The sequence below is a fragment of the Sipha flava genome, unplaced genomic scaffold, assembly GCF_003268045.1.
Source record: "Sipha flava isolate LNK unplaced genomic scaffold, YSA_version1 568_pilon_pilon, whole genome shotgun sequence".
Classification (NCBI taxonomy): domain Eukaryota; kingdom Metazoa; phylum Arthropoda; class Insecta; order Hemiptera; family Aphididae; genus Sipha; species Sipha flava.
The window spans coordinates 61,204-73,337 of NW_020273549.1; the positions used below are offsets into that span (position 1 = coordinate 61,204).

At 34.6% G+C, this 12,134-nt stretch overlaps 1 protein-coding gene across 1 annotated transcript; it reads left to right on the top strand.

Moving 5' to 3' along the window:
• The first annotated feature begins 4,858 nt into the window (after positions 1-4,858).
• Positions 4,859-11,821, top strand: LOC112691151. Its single transcript, XM_025565303.1, has 5 exons — positions 4,859-5,214; positions 7,995-8,204; positions 9,490-9,843; positions 11,244-11,564; positions 11,791-11,821. The coding sequence occupies exons 1-5, from the start codon at positions 4,859-4,861 to the stop codon at positions 11,819-11,821; spliced, it is 1,272 nt and encodes a 423-aa protein (XP_025421088.1).
• Positions 11,822-12,134: the final 313 nt, after the last annotated feature.

Below are 12,134 nucleotides of genomic sequence, written 5' to 3' on the forward strand. Positions count from 1 at the left end.
TCGGTAGCCGGACAATTCACCGTATTTAATTCACCGCGGTACAATTCATCGTGGTTAAAATTTATCGTTGCATAATATATACGTACAATGTACAATAGTACATGGCAATAGTATGTATGTACATCGTACATACTATTAAGTCTCTTGAGTGATTAAAAGTCTAATAAAACGTGTTCACGTAAAACTCGTTTTTTCTCTAATTATCTTCGTGTTTGACGTATTATACTTAAATATTAAATTACGACTTTGATACAATTTAAATTTATCACCAATTATGGTTGTCTAATTGATAAAATCGAATTACCAAACCTAAAAGCTAAATTTAAAAATATGTCATACTTAAATGATAATTGTGTTATATCTATTGGCCGTTTTATACATTTTGTTGCAATCGTGTCCGGAACGTAAGTATATGTAATACGTCGTTAGTTTTTATTAATTAATTGTTAATAATTATGAATATATCATATATTAAAAGTGAATGAAGTAGAGATAAATTAACTTTTAAAGGGTACATTTATATATATGATAAACCAGGATTAAATAAATCAATATGGAAGTGTGAAGATTATCAAAAAATGAAATGCAAGGTACGTTAACATGCAAGAAATGATGAAATAATAAAAGAATAAATTCACAATCATGTTCCAGACTCTGTAAAAATTGTGGTGAATATAGCAATGAATAAATTAAAAGAAAAAGCAATCAAACGACCCGACTTGAGACCACGTGCAGTTATAGGTTTAATTTCGACATCAGTAAGTTCACTTATCTAAAATATATTTTAAACGAACGATAAAAACGTTCTATACTGTAACTGTTATACTTTTATAAATTCTATAGTTGACAAGTTCAGCAGCAGCGCATCTACCAAAATTAACTTCAATTAAACGGACGTTTGGAGGATAAGAAATGAGGAAGAGACCACCTAACTCAAAATCACTTATTGATTTAGTGATACCCCAAAAGTATCAGTTAACAAACGATGAACATCCATTTTTGTTGCATGATAGTGGCCCAGGAGAAGACCGAATACTTTTATTTTCGACCAAAAGAAATGTACGTCTTATTAAAAACTGTAAGCATTGGTATGCAGATGGAACATTTTTGACATCATCTTCACTGTTTACACAAATATATGTAGTAACATTTTTATTAAACTAAAGTTAGTTTAAACTTATATTTAAATAAAAGGTTAACAAACAAAAAATTCTTATCGTAGATCTCGGTTAATAATAACTATTATTATAAAGATTAGTCGTCCCGAACAATCAAAATTTCGTGTAATTAACGTGTAAGTAATAGTATAATACTAATTTCAGTGTATATTAATGTTATTTTAATTTTGATTTTGATTAAACATTACATTATCAATTATAAATATGAAAAACACAATAGATATATTTTATGAAAAGTTTAATTTTTGTAAATGTTTGAGCGATTGTATCAGAGCTAAAGAAAAAATAAACAGTGAATTGATTATGGGATGTTAAATGGATTTGATGTAATTAGTTTTATAGATAGGCATAAATTATTTAATCCATCAATTTTCAGTATGCAAAGAAAAAACCGTATCAAAATGAACGATTTTTTTTTTCCGACAGGTATTAATTGCTGCTTTCAAATGAAATTTTCAACAGTTGTGGATAAAAAAAAAGGATTTTATCTTTTATTAGATTATTGTTTATGATTATGGAGCAATCTGGGACTTGTGGTGTAAATTTTTACCTTTGTATAATACCCCCCCCCTTGCCCATAATCATAAGACCCAATATCTGTCAATAGAATTAAGTTAACAAAATACAGTTCACTTTATTAATTGCCTAAATCAGCATCAAAATATCATATCATATATAATAATATGTTTTTGTATAACCCAATAAATTCCATTTGTTTTGAGTTATATTTCTTGTATTGTTCTTTAGTTGTTGATTATTTATTTTATTACTTTAATAAATACAAAATAAGTAGTTACGTAGAACGCCCTATTCTGATGTAGTCTCCTTATAGCCTATGAATATAAAAATATTTGGTAGAGGGGGTGAGGGCATTAAAAGTGACTCTTGGCACCGGGCGCTAATTTTACTAGGCACGGCCTTGACTACAAGTAAAAAATAATTTTTAAACTAGCAAATTTATTTTAACCATAATTAATTTATTGTGAAATCGGTATCGCAATTATTAGTTAGCAAATAACCGTAATGGAACGTTTCATAGACAATGAGACCAGACACAGGAGCCGAACCGAGAAGAACCGGTTCTGGAACCGTAAATATTAACCTTTATGTTGACGTATTAAGTACCGGAACCGAACAGTAATTTTTAAATTATGAAGATAATTTTAGGTTCCAAAAATAAAATTGATTTATTGAGCAAAACTAATTAAAAAAAAAATTAATTATCAATACTTTATTTAAAAATACTCAGAGATCCAGTATCGTAATATTTATACGTAGAACTATACAAAATTCGCATTACCTATTTAGTATTATTATACTTCTGAAGAGCTTATTATATATATATATATATATATATTTATATCACAAAATAGTACCTATAATACGGAAATGTTTTTCCAAGTTTACACCATAATCGGAATCAATATCCTCGAAATAAATTGATGATAATAATAAACTGCCCACTAGTGTATTATTATGGAAAAACGATGCATAAGTGAAACATTCGATCAATCGAAAACAATATATTGGCGACTGAAATTTTCGATTTTATTACAGTATCACTGTGGTTTGTGTACTTCATTAGGAGTTACGTTGACTGGCAGCAATATATCGAGCTTTAGTAGATGAAAGGGTGACATTTGGACTTTTCAAGAGCATAAAACGACGTATTAAAAATTTAACTTTCGATGACATTTAACGAATACCTGTGAAAATTATAAATTTCGATCGGCATTGTATTGAGAAGTAGAAAATTTATCGAAATCATGTTAGCACGCAGTGTTTGAGTAAAGTTCTGACGGTAATAAGTAATTCGTTTCGGCAGGGCTGGCGTTCCCTATTGCGAGACCCTGGGTAAAACTTATTTTACCCACAACAATAATCACCTATAGCCTGTAGGCCGCAATTAAAGGCGATAACATGTAATTAAACTCAGTGATAGCTGCACGCGATATCGGATAATCAGTGATTAAATTTATGAAATGCGATAAAATAAATCTCCCATGTTTCCCGGTTTCCATACTGTGCGGCGTGCCGTACAGGTTGTCGTTGGTGCATACATGACATTTAAAATAAAATGTTGTTTTGTTAATTGGTTTATTACATGTCAATGGATTTCTCTAGAAATTGAACTCGCCAGGCAATCTACACATTTCACGTTTTGTTTTATGAGATTTTCGTACAAAATATTTTTCAATGAAAATGTTTAGCGTGAGGCCCTTGAAGGTGCGAGACCCTGGACTAATTCCCCGTTTTGCCTCCTCCTAATCCCCTGCGTTTTGGGCGGATGCGTTTCCGCAGCCGTGTTTTCCGTACGACGGCTTTTCTGAAGGGCTTACGTGCGCGGACGGGTTCGACTGTTACGGTGCAATGAAGACGGTCGTCGCGTGTCATAAGGTATACGCATTACCTATGTTGTCACCTATACGCGTTTCGTTGCCGGCCGCAGCCGTCCGGCGACAACCCTTCGACCCCGAATTAATAATTCAAATTTTATATTCATAAAAATGTATTGGGGGAGAGGTTGAAGAAACATACATTTTTCAGCCATATTAAGAAGTATAGAGCTACCAAATTATTGGAAATATTGTAATTCCATTGAGAATTATGTGTGTATTGACGTTAAACTTCAAACATTTGATGTGGAACACATACAACGTATGTCGACATACGTGAATATTTACGACTGAATAAAACGGACTGATAATAAACTATATTATATAGTGATAATGCACTTTAAATTTTAATTACATAAAATTTTCTTATCTTCGAAATACTTGCTTTCATAATTTCAAACGTTTCGTAAATTTATATCGTAAGAAATTAAATCGTATTTATTTTATTTTTTTTTATTTCGTTTGAACGAATATCTCTTAAATTTATTAAAATCGGTACATTTGTGTTTTATTTTTTATCACCGAGTATTTTACTACTTAGTCAATAACAGTGCTGGTCCGACGGTTTTTGGGGCCCGGTGCAGAATTTTACGGGATCCCATACAAATATATTAATTTATTAATTGTTTATAGAAATATATGTTTTCTCATATTATTATATAACTAAATATATACTATAACTGTATTTCGAACTGTTGTCGACGATAAACAATTTTACAAGCTATGCGTAATTGGTATCATCTTAATTTTCATCGATAACAACCCGTTTACTGAGAAGACCACATGACTACGCGGGTTGCGATTTGCATACTGGGACTCAAGACCGTAACTGGAAAAAAATTTGGGGGGGGGTCTAACATTATTATTTAATACAATTTATAGTTAATAAACTATATTCACCGCTAAAATGTTTCTACTTTTGAAAATTTTGGGGGGGTCCGGACCCCTGGAATTTTTTACCTCATAAGGGCTCGTATAAATATAATACGGTGATTGAGATGCCACAACGTGTGTATATCAGTAAATCAATTCTATGTAAAAGAAATCGAAATTACGATAATGCAGCAGTACCGTACGTCGCTTCGCTTGCCCATCCCTCCTTAGGGACTGGTCAATAATTAACATTGTTGAAATTAGATCAATGAAAAAATCAATTTTGAAATTTTGTTATAATTTGTTACTATGGTTACTTTGGTGGTATTATGTAATTCAATTATTTTCTAAACACTTTTAAATTTTTTTATAAAATATGAATGAATTTAAATAGTATAAAAAAGTGACATCATGAGTGTTATGCCAAAGTGTGAACCAGAAACCACAAATGAAGTTGAAATCGAAATGTTGGATGTGAATGTCCTCAAACGATGTGGAGATCTAATTTTTAATTTGTTTAGACGGTTGAAAAATGACGAATTATTGGACAGCAATAGTAGTTGTAGTTTATCTACTAATATGTCTTTCTGCAGCGCAGGTGATACTTATATGGAATTGATCATGATGAAAACATTCGATCAGCTGTACGATATGATGTCGCATGATTTGGAAAAGGCTGACAGTAGTTATATGGTAGCACCAAAACTGCATTTGTATGATGACCTCAATGATTTCATGAGGCATGACCAGTTGCATCAAATAAACAGGTATAGAGTGATCGATTTAAATATTACAATTTATTTGTAGTTAAAATAGATACGCTGCATTGAAGTTCCAACCGGGAAATGTATTGTAAAAAAAAAAAAAATAAAAATAAAAATATGATGACTATTACAATTTAAAATTTCAATTTTATTTGGAATAAAAGTCTATGATTTTTTTTTCTTATTTTTGAAATTAATTTGGTCATTTTATACATTTTTGATATTTATTATTGCATTTTTATATGTATTGACAAGTATTTGTAAAAACTATATTTTATAGTTATAAATTATTCACTTGAAATATTTTCAATTTGAGTTTGTGAGGAGGAGGAGGTATTGTGGTGTCTAAGGTAATACAAAACAACACAATATGTAATCATATTATGAATGCCATGTAAATCGCAATTTTTTTTGTTTTCGTGCCTACAATTTTATCGTTTGATCTAAGTTACTAGGAAATTGAAAACAAATATACACCATTTAAAGTTTTCACATAATAATAGTGAAAAGTTTATGAAATCCATAATCTCAATTATTGAAATAGATTAGAATCAGCGAACCGATAATTCAATAATTAAGCAACATAAACGATGTTTAACGACAAGTGCCAATATTATACGAGTACTTATAGTTCTCATGACTTGTGTACGATATTTATGATTAGGGCCGGGATTTTAATGCTCTAAAACAGGGGTCTCCAAACTACGGCCCGCGGGCCGGATACGGCCCACGAACAAGTTTTAAATGGCCCTAAGCACCCATAAGACGGTAAATAAAATATAGATATCTAAACATATGTGTAATTTAAAAAGTCGTTATCGCGGACATGTATCATAATTTATGACGACAGATATTACAATTTCATTTTATATTTTTAGTTTTAACGTCGATAACGGAGAGATTAGTCACATAGACGAGCGGTACGACGAAATCATTTCATAACGTTTGTACAGTTACATGTCTAAGTTTACAGTGCCTTTATTATAAATATTATTCTTTACCTATTAATTCACCAATTCGACATGTCAGGAAGAGGATTGAAAAGGAAAATAGATTCAGAATGTCGTGTTTTCAATGAAAAGTGGTCGTTGGATTATTCGTAATTTATTCAGTTGACAAAATAATTTGTACTTCTGTACTTAAGGAGCACAATATTCGAAGGCATTATGAAACGAAACATAAGACAACTTTTTCAAAATTTACTGAGAAATTACGGTTAGATAAATTGCTTCAAAATAATTTTTCATCACAACAATTATTATTTAAAAAACAAAAAAATATTAATGAAGCTGCTACAAAGGCTAGTTTTCGTATTTCACATCTATTGGCAAAAAGAGGAAAAACGTTTTCTGATGGTAGTTTAATAAAAGAATGTATAAATCAAGCAGTTGAAGAAATTTTTCTAGAAAGAATTGATACTTTTAAAAATATTATCCTTTCTGCTACAGTTACCGGTAGAATTATTAAAATTACAATATATATATATATATATTATTATCATTTAAATTTATACCAATTATATTTAAGTATATTGTAGACAATATTTTATAAAAAGATTTAAAGTTAGCTTATATTTATATACCTATATTTTCATAAAATTAAAAATTATATGTGTTAATAAACTTTTGGCCCGCTAAGAGCATTTGATATTTTTTTTGGACCTTCAATAAAACAGTTTGGAGACCCTGCTCTAAAAAATAGCAAAAAATGCATAGAAAAATGTATTTATTTGTAGTTTAAAAATGATATTATTAGAATAATGTTACATAACATATTTAATTATATTTATTTAATATATTAATAACTAAATAGGTAGTTATTTGTTTAATATTTAAATTTAATTTATTTCCTAACTTGCTGTTATGTTCTTCATTGGACTCTCGTAAATAGAAAACTTTCTTTTATTTTTAAATAGATAAATAGGTAAATGGTTCGTGTTTATTAGTTTATCAATTTAATAGATTTCATACTAAACGTGCAAGCAAATGTCAAAACACATTATTGAATACCCTAATACATAAAGAATTATAGATAAATTCTGAAAAATGCTATAAAAACTACAATATATGCCCTAAAATTGCATATAAAGTTAAATTTGTCATAAAAGGCGAAAAATACATAGTAAAAACTACATTAAATGAATCAGTATTACTCGAAACATGTTTTCTTCTCACGGACCTATGCGTTTGGATATCAGAAAAAAAAGATGCGTTTGCAACAAAATATCAGCCCTATTTATGATATTATCGTTTTCCATGATTACTTGAATGTGTTCTTTTAATTTACATATCGTTATTAATAACAATACATTTATTCATCTACAAACTATTCTAATTGCATTGCGTTTTTTTAAACGTTATTCTTCACGTCCCGCGGACGCAATATAGTTCAACAGACTGGTCATGCTACAATTTTTTTTCGGTCCGTTTCAATCCGTACGCGGTTGTTATAGTGGCGTCATTTTGGGGGAGGAGAGGGGCCCACTCGTGCCATTGGTCACACCCTAGAGTTAAGCTATTCCGTAGTCGGCAATATATAATTACGTGTTTTATAAAACCGTTGACGTGTTGTAAATCAACAAAAATGATACGCGTACCGTACGCGAGTACAAACCGTCACATTTCAAATCCTAACCAAACCGACGTGAACCGGAATTTCGGTTCTGTCCTGGCCTAGAAAAAAAAACACTTAAATGACGCCATTGGGTCATGTTATTAAGAACAGACGGTGGTAGGGAAAGAGAAAAAAAAATCAAACATCGGCATTGTTTCGCGTTGCGGCAGATACGTGTTCGGAAACGGACCGCCGAGCGACGATTGGGAGGCCGACGGTAAGAGCGGTCTGACGGCGGTCCGGACATGGCGGGAACAGTTCGACGACGGTGCCCGAGTGCCGAACGGTCTGATCGAAATCTACAGAACGGTAGCCGACGGCCGGCACCACGGACCCCGCGACGTGGCAATGGTCGCGTTCGCTGTCTTCGGATTCGTGCTGTACGTATAAAGGTCATACAGTGAAACCACGTTCCGACAACCAGATGGGGTTTAAGGGCGCTGGTTCTCATCACTAGATAGGGTCCATAGTTTGTGGATTAAACACTACCTTGTCGTTGGAGAGACAGGCGAAATATTCAGAATACGCTTGCCCCAACAGTAAACTTGCACGCATGGGCGCGGTTCGGGGTGGCGGCTTCCACCTACAAGAGCCGTTCGCGTAAAATGCGACTCATGCTTCGAGCCGCGATCATAATTTACCCCAAAGCTCTTGGAGCGGTGGCTGGTCGGGCGGTGGACTACCGACTCGTCGTCTGGGGGGTTCGTTCTTCGTCCCCGGGTGGCGGCCGACACGTCTCACGTAAGCCGCGGTCAACGCTGTCTCATCCCGGGGCCAAAAGCGGTACGGGCAACTGACCGTATCATGATGGTGTCTGTCGCTGAGTCCTGTGCAAGTCGGTAGCTGCCGGGGTAACGTCCCGGCGGTGTGTTATGTCCAACCAACAACCAACGGTAAGTCTACGATGATTGGTACGTCGGGAAGTGTGGTTATCAAAGGTTACCGTATGTCCTACGCGGTAGCCACCACGCTTAGTCCACTCGCGGACTGGGATTGGATTCGACGAGGTTTACGGAATCACTGGACAGTTACCGGGCTCGGACCGTCCGCTCGGGGTCCCCGTTGGGGATTAATTAGGTACGGAAGTCGGCAGTCCGGCGGGGAGCAGCGCGCCTCTGCCCGGGTCGAGAAATCGTACCAATCTTCGGCTGCGTCCCTTGAGTAACGCCACGCGTTAACAATAGAAGCGTAGTGCGCGAGCTCGGCTTCGGCCAAAACCTGAGAATCTGTACGTGTATGAGCGCGCTCATGTTCGCGCGCTACCGAATTTCAACTATTCAAACGTCGCGCGCGTACCGGCATCAGCGTCGGGTCCGATGCACCGTGGCTTCGACCTCCGAAACAACAATCTGAAATCGAAATCGTACGTTTCAATTTTTATTCATTTGTTTCCGTTGCTTTTCCGTGCTCTTTTTCCCACGTCCATTCGTTGTGATTTCATTCGACAACCCTCAACGGTGAGTGTACACAAACGCGTGTGAACGTATATTCAAAAGCGGCGCACGAAAAATGCTTTCGATCGGTACCCGCACGCCTAACCTCCCGATATTCGCCTGATCCGGCGCTGACACCTGTTGAACATGTACCCGTGCGCGACGTTCACGAACCCGTTCGCCGCGTCACGTTGGTGCGACACTCACCGGGGCACGTTTTTCGTTTCCGAAGCGGATACGACGTGGCGGCCGACTTGGAGATCGCGTACATGTATCGCGACATTGAGGCGTGCCACGAGCCGGCGACGTTTCGACGCGTGCACAACGCGGTGTCGCGGCGCGTCCGGATGTTTTTGGACGAGTGGGACGCGCCCGCTGAACTCGTCGAACATTTCGACGCCGCTGTGGCCGGGAACGCGGACGCGGTGGCCGCGTGCCGGTGGACGTTCGACCTGTTGACCGAGCGGCCCGGCGCCGTCGAGGAAATCGGCCGCTGCGACATATTCACCGGCCATCCTGGGCACTACGTCGCGCGGCTTCGGACGTTCTACGGCTGGGTGTCGCGACAGGTGTACACGCAGCTCAGGTACACGACTGACCGACGAACCCGATTCGCCCGGAGCTCACCGATTCGGTTCGGCGTTTAAACAAACAGTTTTCACGTGGAAACAGGTCGGAATGTTATTGTATTTGTCAAGTACGACCAGGGCCGTAGCAAGGGGAGGGGGCTAGTGGTGCCTACGCCCCAGGCTCGATTCCCGGAAGGGTGCAGAAACGAAAAATTTGAAATTTAATTGTTCCTTATAAGTAAAAGCAATATTACATGTTTATGTAATTACTTATACGAGTATATCTTATAAATATTATTATGTTATACCTATAAACCTACTTATTATTATTATGTATATTTATATTCTAATAAGTTATTGATTTAAACAAAATTAAATAACGCTTACATAATTATATGAAAATATCATTACTTGTATTACATCTATTAAAAGTATTCAGTTTTTTGTGAGTTTTTTTTATAAATTAAAATACTTAAGGGCGAATTTTGAAGTTTCCCCCCGGGCGCAATATTTGGTTGCTACGGCCCTGAATACGACCGGTTTCGAATTAAAAGTATCTTCAGTTACTCCGATGTAAAGTTAAGGAAAATCGCGACTTCACAAGTACAATAGTATTCCGAGCTGAGCATTTTTTTATTTGTTTTTATGTGTAAATTATTTATTAATTTATCGATTTATGAGTATTTACTTATTTATTTATTTATATAATACGGATCAATGTCCAATATTAACCATTTATTAATTTTTAAATTTAAATTTAACTTTTATAATTCGGTTCAAACCATTCCTCGTTTCCAGCACTTCGTACACGGAAGTGTGTTCGCCATTTATCTTAAACTTGTAATTTACAGGTTTTATTGTCGTAGTGATCGGACTGAACTCGAACGTTATTGTTTTTAAAATCGGACTCAATTAGTTGTTTATCTTTATCATAAATATTATCTGAGACCTAACTCGGATACGCCCAATCATCGACTCGTACGTTAAATATAATTTCATGATACACTTTAGGTTGAAGAACAATATAATATTTAAATTGCATATAGTTGATGATTTACACCGTTGTGATGAAAAAAAAAAAACCAAATGTATTTTGCGTAACTCATCGTCTATAAACACGTTTATCGAAAGAAAACACTGCACTAAATGTTAAAAATAATCAATTCTCTGGTAATTTGAATATAACCAGTTTTTTCTAGAATCATTAGGTGTAGTATTGATATCTGATGACACAGCAGTAGTACGTCTGTTGGACGTGTTTTTAGGTACTCTTTTTTAAAAACTAATCCAATTCCATGCAGGTAGCTACTTAAAAGAAATATATCATATATGTTTATATAAAGTGTATTTATTAAATATATTATAAGAATAAAATATTTTTTAAAGTTTTGTTTTAAGTTCTCTCGCATATTTTTAGCGACGGATGCAAGCGATCTTCATTGTTGGACGATTACCATTTAAAGTGTTTGTTCGAAATGACCGATTTGAACTTATTATTCGATGACATCTATGATGGTATGTTGCGACATTTCATGACATTTCTCAACGAACAAAAGTGTCCAGCAACGTTTATGGAAACTTTTCGCGCCATCTGCGACAACGAAAAGTTTAAGAATATAATTCGGTTTTTCGTTCATTGGCATACCGAACGCATCTTTCACAGTAGCCCAGATAATTGTTTGGATTCAAATCAAACATTTTCGGATAGCTCGAGTCAGAGTGAAATCGAAGAAATAGAGTAAGTAATATTACGGGATAAACAAAATAAAATTTAAAGGAAATTAACTATCCGATGAAAATATTAAAAACAAATAAGAAATGTTAGTACCGACGTGCATGTGTACCTAATATTTATTAGTATGTTATACTACCTATTGTTAAAATAATATTTTAGATATTATTAATTATATTAGTATTTATTCTAATATTAACATTAATTAATACATGTTAATTTTTTTTTCCAGTGTTTCACAAAACGTCTCGGTCAACGATTAACTTATTCAAAATATATAAGACATATTGCGTTTTTTTTTTTAATAAAATTCTAATGACCGAAAACAATAATTTCCAGTTGTTTGTGTTTAATTAATTATTTTTTTAATTACTCTTAGTTATGGCTAGGTAACATATGAATGGAATTGCAACAATATCGTAAGTTCACTAACTGAAAATTTATAAGGTTAGACCAAAAAAACACGACTCTATTCCATTTTGCATTTTGAGAAAATATTTTTGAGTCTTTCTCCCTCTTTATCCCTCTACACATATACAATAATACCAAAAGTGGGCATTAACTAGTTAAAAAGTT